Source organism: Heteronotia binoei, chromosome 9 (genome assembly GCF_032191835.1).
Source record: "Heteronotia binoei isolate CCM8104 ecotype False Entrance Well chromosome 9, APGP_CSIRO_Hbin_v1, whole genome shotgun sequence".
NCBI lineage: Eukaryota > Metazoa > Chordata > Lepidosauria > Squamata > Gekkonidae > Heteronotia > Heteronotia binoei.
Genome location: NC_083231.1, coordinates 63,213,247 through 63,235,765, shown reverse-complemented (window position 1 = coordinate 63,235,765; position 22,519 = coordinate 63,213,247). Strand labels below are relative to the sequence as shown.

Below are 22,519 nucleotides of genomic sequence, written 5' to 3'. Positions count from 1 at the left end.
CAGAAATATCCATGTGTGTAATTATAAGAAACAGGGCAGAAAACCATGCCACAGGAACTGCACACATTGTAGAAAGACTGAATGTCTTGTGTGAAATCTTTTCCTAATTAACTTATACACATTCCTTGAATAGCTCATTCGCAGTGAAGTTCTTCCACAACCAGAGTAACTAAAACCAAAGAAATCAACAAAATCTACCAGGATCACCTTTCCACACACCAACCACAAGCCCTCCCCCCATGTGACCCCAGTTTCCCTCTGCACTGGAAACTATGGATTTATGCTTACTGTCCCTAGCATTAGCTCTTTGCAACAAGGCTTCTTGCACTATGCACAGAGTATGTGAGGGGTGAAAAAAACATATTTGCATGTTGAGGGAGAACTCATGCATCACACAGAAGGAAAAAAGAGTCACAAGCGGCTGCTGCCAAGAGATGCAAGAGCGAGTGAAACATCTGCACGTGAAGAACCTCAGAAAGTAATTCCACATCTGGAATAGCTACCCCCCCCAAGACAAAAAAGTTGAGAAGGAAACCAAGGGACAAGACGTGAGAATACTCTCCAGATAAGTTCATTTGGCTCAGGACCCCAATTTTCTTTTCTGCCCACTGCAAAATCCAAGGCATCCCATTCCTTTTATCACTGCTCACCCCCAGTCCCTGCACCCCCCATCCCCTTTCTCCCAGCTGCAGCTGATCTACCCTCCCCTTCTTTACTTGCACGTATTCAAAAGCCTGCTAGCATCCATTGTCATTCAACTGCTATGCCTTTCAGCAGTCAACCTTCCGTCCCTTTGGCGACCCCGTTTGAGGATGGGCCCCTTTCCCCAACATTGGAAGGCAAGGGAGGAGGGGGAGGGAAACAACTCCAGCTGGCCCCCTGGCGAGAAAAGCCCGGCTCACTTTCCGCCAGCAGGATCTCCGGATATCGACCCGGCCCCTAGCTAGGCTATTAATAACCTCTTGGGCCACTTAACGGGACGCTCGAGGAATCGCCGGAGGCGGGGGTGGGGGAAGGGGACTGGCTGGCCGGCCCGCCCGGGGCTCACCTGCATGGGGCATGGTGATGGTCTCGTTGGCGTTGCTGGAGCCCACGTTGTAAATGACCACGGCCGAGGCGTTCTGGGAGGCGGCGTGACGGATCTTATCCTTGAAGGTGCAGTTGCCTTTGGGGATGAGCGCGATCCAGCTCTTGCCGGGCCCCGGCGCGGCGAATCTGGCGTTGGGGTCGCAGGCTTGCCGGTCGGCGGCCGAGGAGGTCATCACCACCTGCCCCCGGGCATCCTGCTTGGGCGAGTGTTCTCCGTAGCGGCCACACTCGCTCTTCTCGCTGCGCAGCTCGCCGCCGCCGGGCTCGGGGTAGGTGATGTTCACGAAGGCCGTGTACCACTCCTCTTTCTCGGCCACAGTGAAATCCAAGCACAGCAGATGCACGAAACAAAAGGAAAGCAGCCATGTTGAGAGAGCTAGACTGCGGCACGCTTGGATCACAGACATTGCCATCTTTGCCTGCCTGCCCGCCGCGCGCGGGTCTGCATGGGAGGGAGGGAGCGAGCGGGAAGAAGGGAGCGCGCGCGTGGATGTGCGTGGGGACACGCCGGCCCCGCACCCGGCGCCAACCCGAGGCCGGAGGACGCCTCACCTCTGCAAGCCGGACGGCATGCCCGCTCCCCGCCTCGGGCTCTGCAACAGCTCTCGCTCGGCGTCCCCCGCCTGCCTGACTTGCCGCCTGGGTCCTGCCTATTTAAGGGCGGCCGGCGTGCATGCTGAGCGCCGCTTTCAGCCCCAGCAGGGTTCCTGCCATAGGAGGCAGGCGAAGGCGGCCTCCTCGCTGCTCAAGAAGGAAGAGCCCTGAAGAAGCGGCTGCCTGTTCATGCCGCCGCCGCTGCTCTCCTGGTCTCGCCTGCTCTTGACCTCCCCATTCCTCCCCTCGCCCAGCCCGCCTGGATTTACAGCCAGCGGAGATGTTATGGGGAGGGGGGGGCAAGAGCGAAGGCGGCGGGGATGAGGGGCGGGCGGGGGGGGGGTCGTGCGCAGGAGGAGCTTCGGCGTGATGTCAGGAGGCCGGCTGGCTGGCTGGCTGGCTCGCTCGCCTGAGAAACGACACCTGCCGGTAGACGCAGACAAGGCAGGGAAGGAAGGCCCCCAGATGGGGAACACTGCATTGAGTTGAACTTGAAAGGCGCCATCACTACATCGCTGGGGCCCTGCTTTTACAACTGGGCCGCGATTTAAGTCTTTACCTGTGTAGATGTGCTACAGTTGCCCTACATTGGTAAAATCACGAACGGCGTATATTGGGAACATTTTGCACCCTGACTGCAGTTCACCCACTCAGCATATGCTAACTCAGTTGCTAATGTGCAAGATTGAATCAACCAGGACTCAATGATCATTTCAACAGTATTGTAATCTCCAACTACAGTCATATTTTTCTCACACTATTCCTTCAAAGAGCTCTGAGTAGCATTTTATCATCACAGTAGCTTTTTGTGTGGTAGGTGAGGCTGAAAGATTGTCTGCCCAAGTTTAAGGAGCTTCATGGCAGATAGAGATTTGAACTCAGGGCTTCCCAATCCTAGTATGTGACCCCAAACACCACTCCTCTTTTTCAAGTTTGGCTCCTGTAAGCAGCCTTCATTCAGAACTGCCCTACAACCTTTATTCAATGCTTCACTCTTTTGGCAAGGGCTCTTAAAAATACTCTCACCTCAGTGCAAAGGTAATCTTTCATCCCTCAGATCTGTCTCTGGTTTATTGTTGCTTTTGCACTAAGGCACATTCACCTTTTTTTTTCTTTTTATGGGTAAATGGGGGCCACCTACAAACTATGGACTATCTCCTATTTACAGGGAAAGCACACGCAGGGCAAGAAGGATTAGAGTAATATTCAAACTGATTCAGAAGTGTTATATCACCACTTAAAGAGCAAGCTCCATGGGAATTAAATTTGGAAATACGGAACATAAGGTGAGGTGGGAAGGATGAAAACAGATCATGTCAAAAAACAGCAGGCACGAATCTCTCCCTAGTAATGATGTGTAGGTTTGGAACAAGTATTCTAGTTCAAACACCAAAAGAGACTTCATGTTGCCTTTGATCACCTCCAGCACAATAGTTTTCAATGGAGACTTCACACAGTTGTGAATCATCAAGTGATGAATCACCTGGCAATATTTGTGTGAATCAGCCCACTGGGAGCAAGCTCTTGTACCCAAGAAAGTAATCTGTCATATGTATCGCACACACATCCTCTGCTGTTAGTCAGAGACTGGAGGAGGCTACAAAACCATGACTGCAGCTGATCTACCTTCCAAATGCAAGCTTGAATGATTATAGACATTTTGGGGCAGCAATAAGGTTACAAATATACCTGCATCTCTTGACATTTTAAAAAAGCCCTCACAAAAACATATATGGTGGGGGGGCACACAAGATCACAAAAACATATATGGGGGGGCACACAAGGTAATGCAGCAAAAACCTTTCGAATTTCCTCATTCCCCAGATGGAGTGTCCTGATATCAGCTTATCACTAAATGTGTCCTAGATCTTGTCCTGCGCCGCTCAAAGTTAGTGAAGAGAGATCGCAAATGGGACTTTGTAAATTAACCACAGAAACCTAGATCCCCCACAATAATGGGCTAAGTATGTTCCAAAAGGCATAGAAAGTAGAGAACAATTGAGTTAGTCAAAATAAGAGAAGGCCTGCTCATGAGACCTTATAAAATCTTATTGAGAGAGCTTTGTGTGTGAGGAGGAATTTTCCACATATTTTCCCCCTCCACTGCCATAATTCCCTAACGTGTTGGTTCTGAATACCAAGGCTCAGTTCTAGACCACATGAAGCAATAATAATGATAGTGCCCCCATGCATGTGCAGAATAGTTCCTGTCACCACTCTGTAATCACAGCCAACACAATTGGGATTGACTGTAAAAAAACCCAAACAGTCAAGCTGCCAAAATATTATTATGCACAGCTGTAGAGAAATCCTGAGAGAATCTTTGGTCTGATTCCAAACCTACTGCTCTTTCCAGCCCCAACTACACCCTCAATATTGGCTGCAACTTCTTTTATTTGAGAGATCTACTGTAGTTATTTGCCATTCAGTTCCTTTCTGTTGTCATAGAATTCCAGTTCAAGGTTCTTCACTTTAACTCTTTGCCGCTTATAGAAAATTCTGCAAGTGATGTTACCACCCTTCATCATATGGCTTGAGTTTAAACATGTTTTTTAAGTGTAACTTCCATCTTGGTGAGTGTCAGAGCTTTTTTTTAAGCAGGAACACACGGGAATGTAGCTCCGACTGACTTGGCATCAGGGGTGTGGCATAATATGCAAATGAGTTCCTGCTGGGCTTTTTCTACAAAAAACACACTGGTGCGTGTAATTTGTATTGCAGCTTTAATTTCTGTAAAGTAATTTCCCATGTTTGTCTAAATCTGGACAATTTATTTCAGGTTTAGATAATTATAAGCTGAGCTTTACACTTGCAAATGTAAGGATTTGTTTTAGGGTTAAAAGGAAATGCTTCTCTGGTGCATGCCTGCATGCATGTGAGTGTATAAAAACTTGGGCAATCCATATGGTAGACGTTAGATACTATCTGAGCAGAAACTACCAACATACAAGTTGTATGTACATAACACAGTGTACTTGATTGCTTAAACAGGTATGCTCTTGCAGGCTCTGTTCAGACTTTTAGATTGCTTCATGGAGCTCAGAAACATTGATAATGGGTACTATCCTCTCATCTCCACAGTTTTGGAATGCATGTATAATTAACAATGCAAACAGGAGCTAGCACGTTGGACTGCTTTTGGCAAGTCACATTTCGGAAAGCTGAAAACTGTAATACTACCTGAAAGTTCCTCTAAGCTTACCCTCGGCTGAAGGACCTAGTCTCAAGCCCTACTGGGTATTAATTAATATTTATTTATTTATTTATTTATATTTAGACTTATATCCCGCCCTTCCCACCGAAGTGGCTCAGGGTGGCTTACAACATAATAAACTTACATAAATTTAGCATAAAAACATTACATAAGAAGATTAAAACAATAAATTAATAAGACATAAAAACATAAAAACCAGCGGTCTATTAAATGCATTTTAGTTCCATCTAAAAATTTCTCAGTGTCAGTTAGTTGTTGTAGGCCTGCCGGAAGAGGGCTGTCTTACAGGCCCTGCGGAACTGCCCTAGGTCCCGCAGGGCCCTCACCTCTTCCGGCAGCTGGTTCCACCAGTAAGGCGCCGTTACTGAGAAGGCCCGATCCCTGGTGGATTTCAGGCGGGCCTCCTTTGGCCCGGGGATTACTAACAGGTTTTGTGAACCCGATCTTAGTACTCTCTGGGGAACGTGTGGGGAGAGACGGTCCCTAAGGTAGGCAGGTCCTAGGCCATATAGGGCTTTAAACGTAATGACCAACATCTTGTACCGGACTCGGAATGTTATTGGCAGCCAGTGCAGATCCCGAAGCCCCGACCGAATGTGCTCCCATCTTGGGAGCCCTAATAGCAGCCGGGCAGCAGCATTCTGCACTAACTGCAGTTTCCGGGTCCGGCACAAGGGTAGCCCCATGTAGAGGGCATTACAGTAGTCCAACCTCAAGGTGACCGTGGCATGAATCACTGTTGCTAGGTCGTCACGTTCCAGGAAAGGGGCCAATTGCCTCGCCCGCCTAAGATGAAAGAATGCGGACTTGGCAGTGGCTGCTATCTGAGCCTCCATTGTCAATGAAGGCTCCAATAGTACCCCCAGGCTTTTGACCCTGCGCGCCGCTATCAACGGCGCACTGTCAAAAGCTGGCAGGGGGATTTCCCTTCCCGGGCCACAACGACCCAGGCAAAGGACCTCTGTCTTCGCCGGATTCAGCTTCAGCTCGCTCAGCCTAAGCCACCTAGCCACTGCCTGTAACGCCCGGTCCAGATTTTCTAGGGCGCAGGCAGGCCGTCCGTCCATAAGTAGATAGAGCTGGGTGTCATCAGCATACTGATGACAGCCCAGCCCATACCTTCGGGCAATCTGGGCAAGGGGGCGCATATAGATGTTAAATAACATCGGGGAAAGTACCGCCCCTTGAGGCACTCCGCAATCAAGCGTGTGTCTCCGGGACAGTTCGTCCCCAATCGCCACCCTTTGTCCCCGACCGTCAAGGAAAGAGGAAAGCCATTGCAAGGCCAGCCCCTGAATCCCCGCGTCGGCAAGGCGGCAAGCCAGCAGCCGATGGTCGACCGTATTGAACGCTGCCGATAGGTCTAACAACATCAGCACCGCCGAGCCGCCTTGATCCAGATGCCACTGAAGGTCATCCACCAGGGCGACCAGCACTGTCTCCGTCCCATGGCCCGGGCGGAAGCCAGACTGGCAGGAGTCAAGGACAGAAGCGTCCTCCAGGAAGCTCTGTAGCTGCAATGCCACTGCCCTCTCAATAAGTTTGCCCAAAAAGGGCAAATTTGAGACCGGCCAATAGTGTGCCAATTCGGCCGGATCTAACGTTGTTTTTTTCAAGAGGGGGCGGACCACCGCCTCTTTAAGCGCTGATGGAAAATGCCCCTCCAATAGGGATCTATTTATGATATCCCGTATAGGATATCTCAGCTCCCTCTGGCAGGTCTTAATAAGCCAGGAGGGGCACGAGTCCAATTTACAAGTTGTTGGGTGTGCAGATAGGAGGATCCTGTCAACTTCTTCCAGGCTGAGAGCACTAAAGCCGTCCAGAACACGATCCGAAGACAGCCACGGAGCCTCAGGTTCGCTAACTGTATCTAATATGGCAGGGAAGTCGGAACAGAGCAATGCGATTTTATCTGCAAAGAAATTCGCAAAAGCCTCACAGCCAATTTCCAATTCGTTAGAGTTTAGTCTGCCCTGTGGCAGTGTTGTAAGAGTCCGAATTATGTTGTACAGTTGTGCTGGGCGCGAAGTTGCGGACGCAATCTCCGCCGCAAAGTATGTTTTCTTTGCGGCCTTGACTGCCATCTCATAGGACTTCATAAACTCTCTATAAGATGTTTGAGTCGCTTCGTGTCGAGTATGCCGCCATTGCCTCTCTAGTCGTCTGAGTCCCCGTTTCAAACGCCGCAACTCCTGGTTATACCAAGGTGTCGGCTTTGAACGAGGGCGCAGAGGGCACCTAGGTGCGATCTCATCGATGGCCCCGGAGAGCCTATCGTTCCAAGACTCCACCAGGTCATCAAGGGAATCGCCAGGGGGCCAGGGATCCCGCAGAGCCGTCAGGAACCGTTCTGGGTCCATCAGGCTCCGCGGGCGAGCTAGAATGAGCTCGCCGCCCAAACGGGCTTGGGGTGGGACGTCCACACGAGCCTTGAGGGTGTAGTGATCCGACCATGGCACTGCTATGGAAGCAAGATCGTTCACTAGAACTCCCGCCGCGAAGACCAAGTCTAACATGTGCCCCCCCTGGTGAGTGGGCGTCGTGACTACTTGGGAGAGTCCTAGTGTCACCATGGAAGACACTAGGTCCATCGCCTGATTGGAGGTCACGTCATCTGCATGAACATTGAAGTCACCCAGGATCAGAAGCCTCGGGTGCTCCAATGCCCATCCTGCTGCGGCCTCCATCAGGGATAGTAAGGCGCTGGCTGGTGCGTTAGGCGGTCGGTACACCAGCCAGATCGCCAACCCCTCCCCAACGTCCCATGCCAGACCGGCACATTCAATGCCCTTGATCTCCGGGGCCAGGAGTCAGAGCTACGTGGGACACTTGCAAGCTGAGCTCCAAAAACAATTACTTCAGTAGCTGTAGCCAACATAGGCCAAAGTACAAGATTTAGATTGAATAATCTGTGCTAAATCCAACTGACTATTTTAATATTCCATCCTTTTATACACACCTATATAAATATCTGCATTACCTTACATGGATTTTATTACATCATCCCTCCTTGGATTTAAATGATGTTTAATTATTTTATCCTGCTGCAATCTTGCTGCAATTAACCTTTTATTCAGCTTCCTCTACTCTTGCAGTGCCATTTACTTAGCAGAAATTGATGTACTCAGCAGTACTCTAGCTCTAGAGCAGTACTCTAGCTGTTCCCATCTACATTTTTTGTGGAATGATCTATCTGAAAATCTCTTGCTGAAATGATAAAGAAGACTTTCACAAATGAGAAAAATCTAACATTTATTTTGAAACAGTTAATATTGCTGAGTATAATTTTTGAAATCTGATTTAATGTGTTAGTGTTTCTGAGCAAGGCAATTACTCTGTTTCCTAAACTTAGAAGAATCATGACTCATAGCAGTTTTCAAAATGGCAGACTTAAAAGTTAGAGATGAACTTCTCTCTGTATAAAGATGCTAACAGTTCATTCCTAAGAACACTTTCCCACAAGTAAGCCCCATAGACCTGAGTCAGATTCTGAGTATACTGGCTTAGAATTGCTCTGTAAACTTTGAAACTAATCCTAGGATGGAAGGCAAATTACTGCACACCCCGTACGTGCTCATATTGGCTGTGACCCAAGATCTGCTGGTGATGCCTTTTCTGCATGTTCATATTGGTGAGGGTAAGGCTAGTGGACATGATACAGGATAGGACCTTCTCAGTTACGGCTCCCCAGTTCTCTGTCCCATGAAGCTCACAGTGGCCACTATAGGTCTGCTGGCATTCCATGAAGATTATGTTAGTTCAGGGGGTGAGTGGAGGGGGATAACTTTCCATTTTCTATACAACTGCTTTATGCTTGTTATAAGTTTTATTTGCCATTTTTATTTTTCTTCATCTAATCATGCTGCTAAATGTGCAGTTAGGATTGTTTTGAACTTGTAAGCTTCTGTAAGCTGCCTTGATTGTTATAATGCATCAAATTGGCAGAAAAGACATTTTCCAAATAAAATTAAATCACATAATCTCCAAGGTAAGTCTAGATGAGCCCCTTGATAGCTTCACTTTGACAAGCTGCAATTGGAAGGAGCACTAATCTCTGTGTGAACATGCGTGAAATGGATAGAGACCCTTCCACACTTTGCCTTGAGAACAGTCAGTTTTGACTCCTGTGAGAATCTCATTTTAATAAACTGAATTCTGAGGTATGAATCACAGCATAGAATGCACAAGGGAATGTGCAGATTGGAGCCATTTATTATCAGTTCTCATGACACTTGTGTAATCACATTACAGATAACATTTGAGGTTACAATTGTCCCACTAGCTAAGGAAAGTATCGCGTCTTTCCAAAGTACTGCGGATTGATTGCTACCTAGATCTGATATTCCTGAAAGAGAAATTAATTCGTCATATTATAAACTGATCATCTGCCAAGGGCCAACATTATGTTTAAAAAACTACTCATTCTCAGCTCACAAGAGGAGCAAGCTAACCAAACTGATCAATCTTTCTTAATACAATGGAGTATTAGCAGAGGTAATTTCCTGCTGTTCCAGTTCACTGGCCTTCATAATATTATGCCCATTTTTATTTCAGAATTTTGAATTTGAAAGTAAAATTGCTCCATGAACTGCAGCTTACCCTATTATAGAATAAAGCAACTGTGAAATCCCCCCTAGAGAACAGAATCTTGTTAAAAAGGTGATCTTTATCAATGTGAACATCTGAACACTGACATTTGTTATGGATTGGTAATTGGTTAATCAACAGGAAACAGAGGGCAGGAATGAACTGGCAGTTCTCACAATGGAGAGAAGTAAGCAGTAGAGTTTTTCAGAGATTTGTATTAAGGTGGGACTGTTTAATTTGTTCAAAAGCTATCTGTAATTTGGCATTAACTATTAAGTGTAGATGACTGGGGAAGGCAATGGCAAACCACTCCGTAAAAGTCTGCCAAGAAAGCATTGTGATGTGAAGTCACCCAATGGGTCGGTAACGACTTGGTGCTTGCACAAGGGACTACCTTTTACCTTTATTAAGTGGATATGTTTGCAAGTGGCACCAAATTATTTAGGACAGCAAAAGCCAGAAGACTGTGAACAGCTATCAAAGGATGTCTCCAGAATAAGCAAGAACATGCCAAATTAGGTTCAGTTTTGAGTACAAAGTGATGCACACAGGGTAAAAAATATTTATTGTTACATCTACGCTGATGAGGTTCAACTGGTAATTACTGAACAGGAAAGAGATATTTGAGTCATGGAAGACAGTTGGGAGAGTAGCAATATCAGGGTAAGACTTTCTGCCCCATTTGTGAATCTTTAAAGGAATCTTGTCAACTGCTCTAGACTAGATGTTTCATTTGTTTGAGACTAGTGGGGTTGGAAATTGATGCCTTATGATTAATTGCTGACATGACTCTATAAGGAAAACATGAAAGTAGTCATTTGAAGTTTTTAGCATCTGCCCATGCCATGTAAAAAGGAAATCCCACTTATAGAAAAGAAATTCTCCCAAACTAGGGAATGAACGCCAAAAATTCTATTATCTAAGCAACAAGAAGAGCCACTTTACCATTCAAGTAGTATACTCTGAGGGTATGAAAATTGGTCTTATTCTCATTTATGTAATGACAATATTTGTATAATTCAAAAGCTTTGCCTACTCTTTGTGCATTTTGTGTACCATGTTATGCAAGCACCTATGGGACAATGAACAGTGCATAACCCACCCAAAGCTTTCATGTGAGCATTTGTATATTTGATCCATTTTTGTTTAGATCCTTTCTCCAGCAAAAATGTCCCCCCTTTTTATTTGTTTGCTGTAGGAAACAGCCAAGGTTTTTTTTCCTACTACACTTGGTTGCCTATCCCTTAGGATCGAAGCTGGCATGACAGCTCACAATCAAGTTCCTTTCACAATACGGGTGCGGAGGACAGTGCGGTCTGGGTGCAGGCCATGAGTTGGGAGTGTGGGCTTGCCGCGGGTCGTGAGCAGGATGTTGGGACGGCCATGGCCGCAGACTGGGAGTGACAGCCAAAGCCGAATGAGAGCCGAGTACGGAGGGAGAGCTAAGTGCGGAGTGGGAGAAATCAGGGCTGGAAAGCCAGAGGACGCCAGCAGGAGGCCGGAGGCAGCGGTGCCAGCCGAGTTGTTGGGAGAGGTGACGGTAGAGTTGTGAGGAGAGACGACGGGGCGAAGTACCGAGGTAGCTTGGGGCTACTGATGGGATGACGGCTCCTATCCCTCCCCCGCATGCTGCCATGATTGGTGGGATTGTGGGGACAACCGCGCCGTGGACGAAGAACTGGGGAGCTGGAACAGGCCGGAAAAGACCAGCAGCGAGTGGTGTGGTGTGGCCGGAAGATTGCCTGGCGGGGCTGAGACATCTGCAGGCTAGTGTATGATGCCTGTGATTTTCTGGGTCCCTGAGAGGCTCAGCTGCGCGACTGGTGGGGCACAGGGAGGCTGGCACCCCCCTGGGTCCCCTATGTTGTGTGGTGGGTTGCTTCAGGCTCGACAGACAGCATGATAGCATTATTGTACCCCTGGCTATGACCATGCCCCCGGAACAAGAACACTTTACGGTTATCGCCCCAAGAACAAGAACACTTGCACTTTACAGACACCGACACTTTAAATACAGCAGTGCTTGATTTAGTTCTTTTAAACCCCTTTTAACTCCTTTTAACTCTAGTTGATCTTAACTGCCAATATTAACAGAATTGGATTGCTGATGATAATTTATTGGTTATTTAAATTTGATTACTGTTTCATTAATTGGCTAATTTGAGGAAACTGTATCTGTGGCAAATTAATTGGGGAAGAGTAATTGATTGGGAGGGTTTTATACTTAAGGAGCCAATGGAGTTAATTAATTATTATTTTTTTTAGCTAATGAATTAATGGGTAGATTTGGGGTGGGGCTTTTAATTAAATAACCATTAGACACTATTGGCAGGTTAGCATAATTGATAGATTGGCTAGAGAAGGGAGGGTTGAGGAGGGAATAGGTTCAGCTATTTCACCGGTCTGAAGTTCTGGTGGACGCCAGCAGGAGATGACTGGCCTGGGGATTCCAGTACTCCTGGGGAGGGGAAGGCAGAATTATAAGGGAAGGAGGCTGAGACATGACAATGCTCAACCCCCTTCCAGCCTGTGTCTCATCCCGACGGTGGCAGGTAGTGGGGCCAGGTTAAATTACTCGCCTCTGTCACTGGTGTTATGCAATGCCAGGTCCATAAATAATAAGATCTCTACCCTTCGGGAGTTCCTGCTTGAGCAGGATATGGACCTGGCATGCATGACCGAGACCTGGGTGTGAGATGGGGAGACCGTAGCTCTCTCCCAGATGGCCCCCCCAGGATACTCGATCTTTCACCAGTCACGGACTAGCGGGCGGGGGGGGAGGGGTGGCTCTATTCATATGCGAGGCTTACTCCTTCTGGGCTCTCCCAGCCCCAGAGATCAAGGGCATTGAATGTGCTGGTCTGGTGTGGGACGATGGGGAGGGGTTGACGATCTGGCTGGTGCCTTACCGTCCCTGGTGGAGGCCGCAACAGGCTGGGCATTGGAGTACCTGAGGCTTTTGATCCTGGGTGACTTCAATGTCCATGCCGATGATGCGACCTCCAGTCAGGCGATGGACCTAGTGTCATCCATGGCGATGCTAGGACTCTCCCACATTGTTACAATGTCCACTCACTAGGCGGGGCACATGTTAGACTTGGTCTTCGCGGCGGGAGTTTTAGTGGACGATATTACTGCTGAAGCAGTGCTATGGTCGGACCACTATGCCCTTAAGGCTCGTGTGGATGTCCCACCCCAAGCCTGTTTAGGCGGCAAGCGTATTTTAGCTCACCCACGGAGCCAGATGGACCCGGAACCGTTCCAGAAGGCACTATGGGATCCCTGGCCTTCTGGCGATTCCTTGGATGACCTGGTGGAGTCTTGGAATGACAGACTCTCCAGAGCCATCGATGAAATCGCACCTAGGTGTCCTCTGCGCCCTCGTCCAAAGCCGGCACCTTGGTACAACCAGGAGTTGCGGCAATTAAAGCGAGAACTCAGATGACTAGAGAGGCAATGGCGGCGTACTTGAGACGAAGCGACTAGAACATAGAGAGTTTATGAAGTCCTATGAGATGGCAGTCAAAGCCACAAAGAAAACATACTTTGCGGCTAAGATTGCGTCTGCAATTTCGCACCCGGCACAATTGTTCAATACAATTTGGACTCTTACAACGCTGCCACAAGACAGACCAAATTCTAAGGAATTGTAGATCGGCTGTGAGGCTTTTGCGAATTTCTTTGCAGATAACATCGCGTCACTCTGCCGCGACTTTCCCGCCACCTTGGAAACAGTATGCGAACCCGAGGCTCCGTGCCTGTCTTCGGATCGTGTTCTGGACTGTTTCAATGTTCTCAGCCTGGAGGAAGTTGACAGGATCCTCTTATCTGCACGCCCTACAACTTGTGATCTGGACCCTTGCCCCTCCTGGCTTATTAAAGCTTGCCAGAGGGAGCTCAGATATCCTGTACGGGATATCATGAATAGATCCCTGATGGAAGGGCATTTTCCAGCACCTCTTAAAGAGGCGGTGGTCCGCCCTCTCCTGAAAAAATCAACTCTAGATCTGGCCAAATTGGCACACTATCAGTCGGTCTCGAATTTACCCTTTTTTGGTAAACTCATTGAGAGGGCAGTGGCGTCGCAGTTACAGAGTTTTCTGGAGGATGCTTCCGTTCTCGATCCCCATCAGTCCGGCTTTCACCCAGGTCATGGGACGGAGACAGTGGTGGTTGCTCTGGTGGATGACCTTCAGCGGCATCTGGACTGAGGCAGCTCGGTGGCACTGATGTTGTTAGACCTATCGGCAGTGTTCAATACGGTTTACCATCGGTTTCTGACTTGCCGTCTCGCTGACGCGGGGATTCAGGGGCTGGCCTTACAATGGCTTTCCTCTTTCCTCGATGGTTCGGGAACAAAGGGTGGCGATTGGGGGTGAACTGTCCCGGAGGCACACACTTGATTGCAGGGTGCCTCAGGGGGCGGTGCTTTCCCCGATGTTGTTCAACATCTACATGCGCTCCCTTACCCAGATTGCCTGGAGGTATGGGTTGGGTTGTCACCAATATGCTGATGACACCCAGCTCTATCTACTCATGGATGGCCGGCCTGACCGTGTCCCAGAAAATTTGGACCTGGTGTTACAAGCCGTGGCTAGATGGCTCAGGCTGAGTAGATTGAAACTAAACCCAGCGAAGACAGAGGTCCTTTGCTTGGGTCGATGTGGTCCGGGAAGGGAAATTCCCCTACCAGCCTTTGATGGTGTGCCACTGACAATGGCACACAGGGTCAAGAGCTTGGGGGTACTATTGGAGTCTGCCCTGACAATGGAGGCCCAAATAGCAGCCACTGCTAAGTCCGCATTCTTTCATCTTAGGCGGGCAAGGCAGCTGGCCCCTTTCCTGGAACTCGACGATCTGGCAACAGTGATCCATGCAACCATCACCTCAAGGTTGGACTACTGTAATGCCCTCTACATGGGGCTGCCCCTGTGCCGAACCCGGAAGTTGCAGCTAGTGCAGAATGCCACCGCCCGGCTGTTATTAGGGCTCCTCAGGTGGGAGCACATTCAGCCGGGGCTCCAGGGACTGCACTGGCTGCCAATAATATACCAGGTTCAGTACAATGTGCTGGTTATTACCTTTAAAGCCCTATATGGCCTAGGACCTGCCTACCTTAGGGACCGTCTCTCCCCACATGTTCCCCAGAGAGTGCTTAGATCTGGTTCTCAAAATCTGCTAACAATCTCCAGGCCGAAGGAGGCCCATCTGAAGTCAACCAGGGACAGGACCTTTTCGATTACAGCCCCTTGCTGGTGGAACCAGCTAACGGAAAAGGTGAGGGCCCTGTGGGACCTTGGGCAGTTCCGCAGGGCCTGTAAGACAGGGCCTCTTCCGGTTGGCATATAACTGACTGGTACCTGAAAAACCCCAAAGGAAGGTTTTAGGATAGCACATTGATAGATCGTTTTCTTGTTTTAACTGCTGTAAACTATTTAATGTATTTTAATATTCATTAATCTTATTGTTAGAATTTTATGTTGTGAGTCACCCTGAGCTGCCTCGGTGGGGAGGGCGGGATATAAATCGAATAAAATGAAATGAAACAATACACTGTATGGAACAGGGAGAAGTAGCTACAATGGTAAAAACAACTCCAGTTACCTTTGTTACAGATATATGTGAACACCTCTAATACATTTCAGAGGGATTAAAGTTGCTAGCAGACATTTGCCCAGTCTCTTTAAGCATTATTAAAATGGCTTAAAAAAAAGGAAGACTGAACAGTTTGGTTTAAAAAAATGGAAGCCCCCCACATTCCTTTCCATATGGAAATAAAAGTAATTTCTCCTGTGTAATTACAAAGCAAGCCACAGGATGCAAAAACACATAGTAGAAGCGATCCAGCTCCGGCCAGGCTCATAGCCATGGGGGCCCGTGAGGGCACTGCTCCCAAGTTCCAGGGGGCACTCTGGGGCACAGCCTGCTTTCTCTCTCTACTTTTGCCATTGCTGAGCCAGTGACGCATCATCAGTGGCAGTTGGAGCCGGGAGAGCTGAGCAGGGCACAGTACACTGCAGCAGCAAAAGCAGCAGGTGGAGAGGAGAGAGGCGAGAGAACAGAACACGAACAAAGCCACATGGAATGTGCTGGGGAGGGTAGATGGATGGAGCTGCTGACTGCAAAGTGCCAGGGTCAGGGAGAGGGAGGTGGAAGGAACCCCCCCTGCTTGCAGGCATTGGGTAGTCCCTTCTTGACTCCAAGTTTTTAGAATTGACTGCCTCAACTACTTTCAGAGCCTCCAGCTTTTGCCCCTACCTAGTTCCAGTTGAGTACAGAGTCAGATTCAAGGGTTATGACTTTTAAGGCCTTGAGCAGTCTGGGACTGATGTATCTATGGGACTGCCTCCTCCGCTATGTCCCTGGAAGAGCATTATGTTCTCTTGGTCATAACTTGTTAGCGATCCCCATCCCCAAAGAGGTCCAACTGTCCTCAACAAGGGGACCTTGTGAAACTCTCTACCAGAGAACATAAGAGCCCTGCAAGATCTTTTACAGGGCCTGTAAGGCAGAGATTTTCCACAAGGCTTTTAATTAGGACAGCAATGGTTACTGAGCTGGAATCCTCCTCCTCTGCCTCTATGGGGCATCCAGAAATCTTGACCAGAAGAATGTTAAGAGGGCGCCGTCGGGGTTATCTTAGTAAATTGATTTTATTGGTTTTTATATAATTGTATTTTACCCACTGTTGTAAATTGCCCAGAGCCCAACGCTAATTGGGATGGGGCAATTTATTAAATTGAATAAATAAATAAATACCCCAGAATGCTTCTGAGAAGTGGCAAGTCCTGCAGTCAATGGGAAAGGGTGCCCCTAGCTTTTTAAAAAGCCCCCCCCCTTTTAAAATCGTGGCTATACTCCTGGTTTCAGCTCCATCCTTCAGCTGACAGGTGAAATTGTGCTTTCATACAAACACTATTTTCTGACTCTTATAAATAAAGAGTCCAATAGTGGCATACTTGTATACAGTACAAGATCAGAAATGTATTGTTTTGAAAGGCAATTATATACTGGGACAGCAATTATATATGGGACAGCCAAAGTTCTTTAGCAAAGAAGAAAACATATTATGAGGGCAACTCAGTCAGTAAAGGGAAAGAAAAACAGAGGGAAAATATTGCCTCTGAGGGAGGGAAGTGGACAAGGCCATCATACATGACATCTTGATGACTCTCCCTGGTTATATTAGTCCCCATGCACTGATCAGGCTACCCGCTGGATCTGATCTTCTGATCTTTTGTGCAGGAATTGATCTGGATTCATCAGTGCTTTGTGAACTGGTGCCATGGACTGATCATTAACTTGCCAAGGTCAGTTTGAGATTTGCTTCCTCCCTCTCCAGGTGCTGTGAACTTATTTATGCTTGCCTGTGGAGACTCATGGATCCAATTGGATTCCAGAATGCTCTGTGGGATTTATTTATTGCATCTTTTGTATTGTTTTTATTGGGTATATTTTATATGCAGCTAGCCACCCTGAGTCCTGTTTGGGAGAGTAGGAGTTGTATATTGTTGTAGTTGTTTAGTGTGTGTATACATACAAGTGGGAACCTGCAATCCTTGCAGAGGCAGAATCCTGATACTTGTGGGGAAATCCCCCTCTCCTTTGCTGGTTGCTCAGTGGGGACAGGAGACTTGGAGGGGGGTGGTCCATGTGCAGCTCCTGAGCCCAGCATCCTCCTCTACCTGACATCTTCCATTATTGTGAGCTGAGGGGGGGGGGGAATCCAATATCCGCCCCCCCCCCAGGCCAAGTCTGGTGCTGCTCCTGAGCCCCACAGTCTCCTTCTCTGCCACCGAGCACAGTGTGGCTCCCAGGCTGCTCTGCCTCCACTGCTAGATCTAGCACAGCTCCCAAGCTGCTGCACTGCCAACATCAGGCACAGCATGGCTCCTGGCCTGCCATGCTGCTGCTGATGGGCCAAGTGTGGCTCCCAGGCTGCTGTGCCACTAATGCCAGGCTCAGGACAGCTACCAGGCTGCCATGTCTCTACCCTGGGCCTGTCAAACAGTGCTGGGACCATGGAGGTTTAACAACCAGGAAATAATAGAAAAAGTACTCCCCGTGTTACAAAACAATGTCAAAATATAATTGCAATACTCTCCATCACAACAGTATCTTATAATACAATATAAATTCCAGTGGCAAAATACCATCCAAAGCACATAACTTCACTACTGTCCATAAGATGATATCAAATTCTTTTAGTACAATACAGTCCAACAATGATGCAAAACCAGTCCTTATGATCCTTCCTCTGGGACCGTCTTATTGATTTTGAGTGCAGTAGTCTGATGGTGCTTTATTGCCTTATTATTCACTGTTTTCTGTGAACAAATTATACATCACAATTGTAAATATAGACTGAGCTACTCTAAACCTTTTCCAAGGTTTTATTTATACCAGGTATTATTTATACAAAGTTACAGATTTACCCAGGCTTTCTCTAATTTATTTATTTATCAGAACGCTACTGTTCTTTTTCCATCTTTCAGCATTTCATTGTGTTCAAGTACCCTTTCCTAAGCTCTGGGTAAATAAGCCTTGTGATATCACACACCTGTTTCACTATACTGACTGCAATTTAAAGTCACAGTGCCTAACTCCTAATAAAATATTACATTACTATACAATCACAATACATTTTATTAACATTTTACAAAAATTTCATTATTATTTATTTATTCAATTAAAATCACAATATTAAAAATGTATATAATTACTACCTGTCTCTCACTATATGGTTCCTGGCCTGCCGCACTGCTGATGCTGAACCCAGAGTGACTTCCAGGCTGCCGCACCACTGGAGGTGTGTTCTCGGTGCCTGGGCAGAGAATGCTTTTTTATTTGGGGGTGGAACTCCTCATATGTTTGTTGTAATTTTCAGATGTGTGTATAGAGTCCCCAGGTGCCATGATGCCCAGCATAACCTTTTTGATTGGTCAAAGGGGCCCTTCATCCCTTTTCATCAGGAGAAAAGCTGGCTGGATCTACCCCTGTGGCTCTTGCATTCCACCTTATTAGTTATTAAATCCATCCAATAATGCAGGGGTGGCCAATGGTAGCTCTCCAGATGTTTTTTGCCTACAACTCCCATCAGCCCCAGCCATTGGCCATGCTGGCTGGGGCTGATGGGAGTTGTAGGCAATAAACATCTGGAGAGCTACCATTGGCCACCCCTGCAATAATGTATACAATCAGAAGTACATGAAAGTCATCCAAACTATGCAGCAAAAGCAAAACCTGGCAGAACCTCTCCCAGAGCATTTGAACATATGAATATATGAAGCTGCCTTATACTGAATCAGACCCTCGGTCCATCAAAGTCAGTATTGTCTACTCAGACTGGCAGTGGCTCTCCAGGGTCTCAAGCTGAGGTTTTCCACACCTATTTACCTGAACCCTTTTTAGTTGGAGATGCCGGGGATTGAACCTGGGACCTTCTGCTTGCCAAGCAGATCCTCTGCCACTGAGCCACCGTCCCTCCCCCTCTTGATAGTGCCTTAAATAAGTAATATTCAGTTCTTTTATCTTTTGGAAGAAAACTGAGGATTCTATGGGCTTCCCCTGTAATGTCACTTGATTCTGGCTAGGCTTTTTTTTTTTTTTTTTGCTGTAGTAATCTCTTTTGATTTGGCACCTGTACTCCCCCCTCTCACACAGCTAATCACAACTCTCCCAGATTGATTTAAATAGGATAAAAGTACAGAAGAAATGAACACCCATTCTCTAGTGTCATTTCCTTATCTTCAAAGTAGCTTCATGGGACTTGTCTGACCTTCAGAGTTCCCCAATTCTACTACCAGTTTTGGAACTTTACAACTTTAGTGTTAAGCTCAATTTGCATATTGTTTCTATCCTACTGCAAGTTATTACCTATCTTGTTTGGGACTGAACAGACCTGCTTGATCTGGGAATGTATCTTTACCTTCACTCTTTCCCTCTACTGGGGGTCTCCTCTTACTGAAGATAAGGCCAGTGGTTTACCAGTGAATTGGATTCTGAGACACCATTTCAGATTTTATTTTTTGTGGAGATTCACAGCAGGGTTCAAAATACTGTTGCCAAAAGGCCTGGAGAAAAACAAAATCCTGTGCCTTCTGTAGAGCCTTCATGGGATGTTATTTAACTGATGATGTTATTTACCTCTATGCCATGAAAAGGTTCAGCTGCCAGTTTCGACATATAATAATTTTGCTAACTGGACAAGACATCCCACCCTAACTATTGGCAACCCTATAAATGCCTGCTGTTAGATTTGCAAAGAAATCACAGGTATTAATTTCTGCTAGTGCTAGGCCTATGTACTGATACTTTGGCTACTCTTTTGCAGACTGTAGTGGGGGTTTCTTTTCTTCTGTGCCAGGGTGAATGAAGTTCTACTAATGTATTGGTGTAAAGTCTGGAAAGAAACCTCCAGACAACACCTATGCAAAGATGAGCAAACTGCAGTGGCTTGCCTAGAAACCTTGGTTGTTGTTGAATTTAAGACTCTAAGAAAGTAACCAACCATATAATAGGTCTCTTCAAAAGCAAATGAGAAGAATATAGAACACCTGCTTTTTTAAGGGTAACATATCAAACTGTGAGTGTAGGAATATTTTCAAAGAATCATAGAATCATTATTACCTATCTTGTTTGGCATTGAAAAGATCTGCTTGATCAGGGAATGTATCTCTACCTTCACTCTTTCCCTCTACTGGGGATCAGGTATCTCCAGGGGCATTTAGTCCAACTCCCTGCACAATGCAGAACATTTACAAATACCTTCTTCCCCCAACATACATCTTCAGTAATCCCTGCTTCATTCCCAGAAGTTACCTTGAAAAGAGCCTTTATAAAATTGTAATTGTTCCATAATATCCCATATTGTCCCCTGTGTTGATTCCTATATAAGGTTTCTAGAGAGAGATTTCTTAGAATAAACTTCCCAACCCTCCTGCCCTGGTGGGGGACTCCAGAATTTACAGCCTCTTCCCCCGCTGTAAAAAAAACCAGAAGCGGGGGGAGGGGGGGAAACGGCGCCAAGGAGTGTGGCGAGCCGTGAGTCCAGGTCCTTCTGAGCCTCAGAAGGACCTGGACTTGTGGCTCGCCATGCTCCTGGCCTGCCTCCACCCTCCCCTTCTCTGATTTTACCTAAGAGGCGGAGCGGAGCGGGCAATGCCGCTGCGCTGCTGCCTCTTCTCTGCTTCACCGTAGCTGCTCTTCCGAGAGCCTCAGGCTGAGCCCATCTCGGAGGAGAAGCTACAGTGAAGCGGAGAAGAGGCGGCGGTAGCGCAGCGGCGTCGCCTGCTCCGCCTCTGAGGTAAAATGAGAGATTGGGTGCTGGGGCGGGGGGGGGAGAAACAAGCAGCTCTGCAGCCTGCCCCCTCAGCCTTGGTGGGTTGGCCGCTGGAGAGAGGCAGGCAGCGAGTGGCAGAGGAGGAGCTCTGAGGGGACCACGCCCGGCCTGCAGGACGGGGTGGAGGAAGGCCGTGAGGGCAGCCAAGAGCTGAGTTGCCTCGCGCTCTGCCAGATGGTGTGGACCCCGGCGGGCTTCTTTTCCCCACAGCGATGCTTTCTCTGCTGCCGGCCTCGCTGCTGCCCGCCGCCTATTCCGCCCCTTTGCCAGCAACTGCTTGGCGCACGGTGGGTGGGGATGAGGTTTCTTCAAAGTCTTGGGGGGGGGCGGGAGTTTGCAAAAGGGAAAACTTTGCAGAAGGGGAAACCCTCGCCCCCTTGGGCGACGCTGGGCTGGTCGCCGCTGCATCTCCGAGGCTTATTCCTTGCTGCCTCCGAGGCCTTCGTCCCCCCCCCCCCCAAGTCCTTGGGATTTCCCATCCACTACCAGCATCCTGGGTTTGGCTCTAAAAAAATTTGCATCTAGTTATTGGCTTTGGTGCTTCCAGGTCGTTTAATTTAATTAATTAAATTAAATAATTGTTCTATGGAGGTGCATCAAGTAAACATCTCTTACGGCCTCTAAGTTGCTGTGCCCTCAAAGCTGCAAAAGTCTTGTGAGCAAAAAGTCTACTTTGTGAGCTACTGGCATTAAAGTGGTGAGCTACTTCAAATAAATTAGTTTGCTCTGCGGCCATTTTTCCTGAGCAAAGACAAAAATATGTGAGCTGGAGGCTAAAAAACTGAGCTAGCTCACGCTAACTCAGCTTAGAGGGAACACTGCTTATGGGAGGGGGGAAAGTGGTGGGGGAAAACTCACCAGTCCAGCTATCTACAGAGTGACTCCAGTCTAGGTAAGCTCTTTCTCATTTTGCAAGGCAATCCTAAAGACTTGCACATTTCTAAACCCATTGCACTGTCGGTTTCGGTTTCTCTTCCTCTTCATCCCAGACACCAACAGAGATTTGTTGCTGTTCTCTGTGTGTAAAGGGCAGCACTGGTTATTTGAAATTCCACAGTTCTGTGGTCCTAAAGGTAAAGGTAGTCCCCTGTGCAAGCACCGGTCATTTTCGACTCTGGGGTGACGTTGCTTTCACAGCATTTTCACGGCAGACTTTTTACGGGTGGTTTGCCATTGCCTTCCCCAGTCATCTACGCTTTCCCCCCAGCAAGCTGGGTACTCATTTTACCAACCTCAGAAGGATGGAAGGCTGAGTCAACCTGGAGCCGGCTACCTGAACCAGCTTCCGTTGGGATCGAACTCAGGTCGTGAGCTGAGGGCTCTGACTGCAGTACTGCAGCTTTACCACTCTGTGTCATGGGGCTCTTACCCAGGGCTTAATTTAAATTCCAGGAATTATTTTTTGAAGATCATAAGTCTCAGAAATGTGTGAAGCGATGCCTGAAAAAAAGGGCTCCTGGGCATGTGAAGACTGGCTTGCTCTGTCACTGAAGAACGTGTTCTGGCACATTTAAGTGTTAAGTAACTGTATTTCCAGTGTTAGCTGGCTTCAGGTTTGCCCCGTATTTCTGCTTGTTTTTTTAGAATTTGAATTTCCCTGGATCAGAATCCACACTTCTAGTATTTCTTTATTATTAAAACAAGCCCCCCCCCCCAATGAAGCTCAGCCTGAGCCCATCTCAGAGGAGCAG

The 22,519-nt window shown here is 47.6% G+C and overlaps 1 protein-coding gene across 1 annotated transcript in view; it reads right to left on the bottom strand.

Moving 5' to 3' along the window:
• RNF150 (ring finger protein 150) overlaps positions 1 to 1,630 on the bottom strand; it is a 153,760-nt gene extending 152,130 nt beyond the window's left edge. Inside the window, exon 1 of the mRNA XM_060246720.1 lies at positions 1,049 to 1,630. Coding sequence (XP_060102703.1) covers positions 1,049 to 1,502 — 454 coding nt within the window. The 5' untranslated portion in view covers positions 1,503 to 1,630. The remainder of the gene's footprint in view (positions 1 to 1,048) is intronic.
• Positions 1,631 to 22,519: the final 20,889 nt, after the last annotated feature.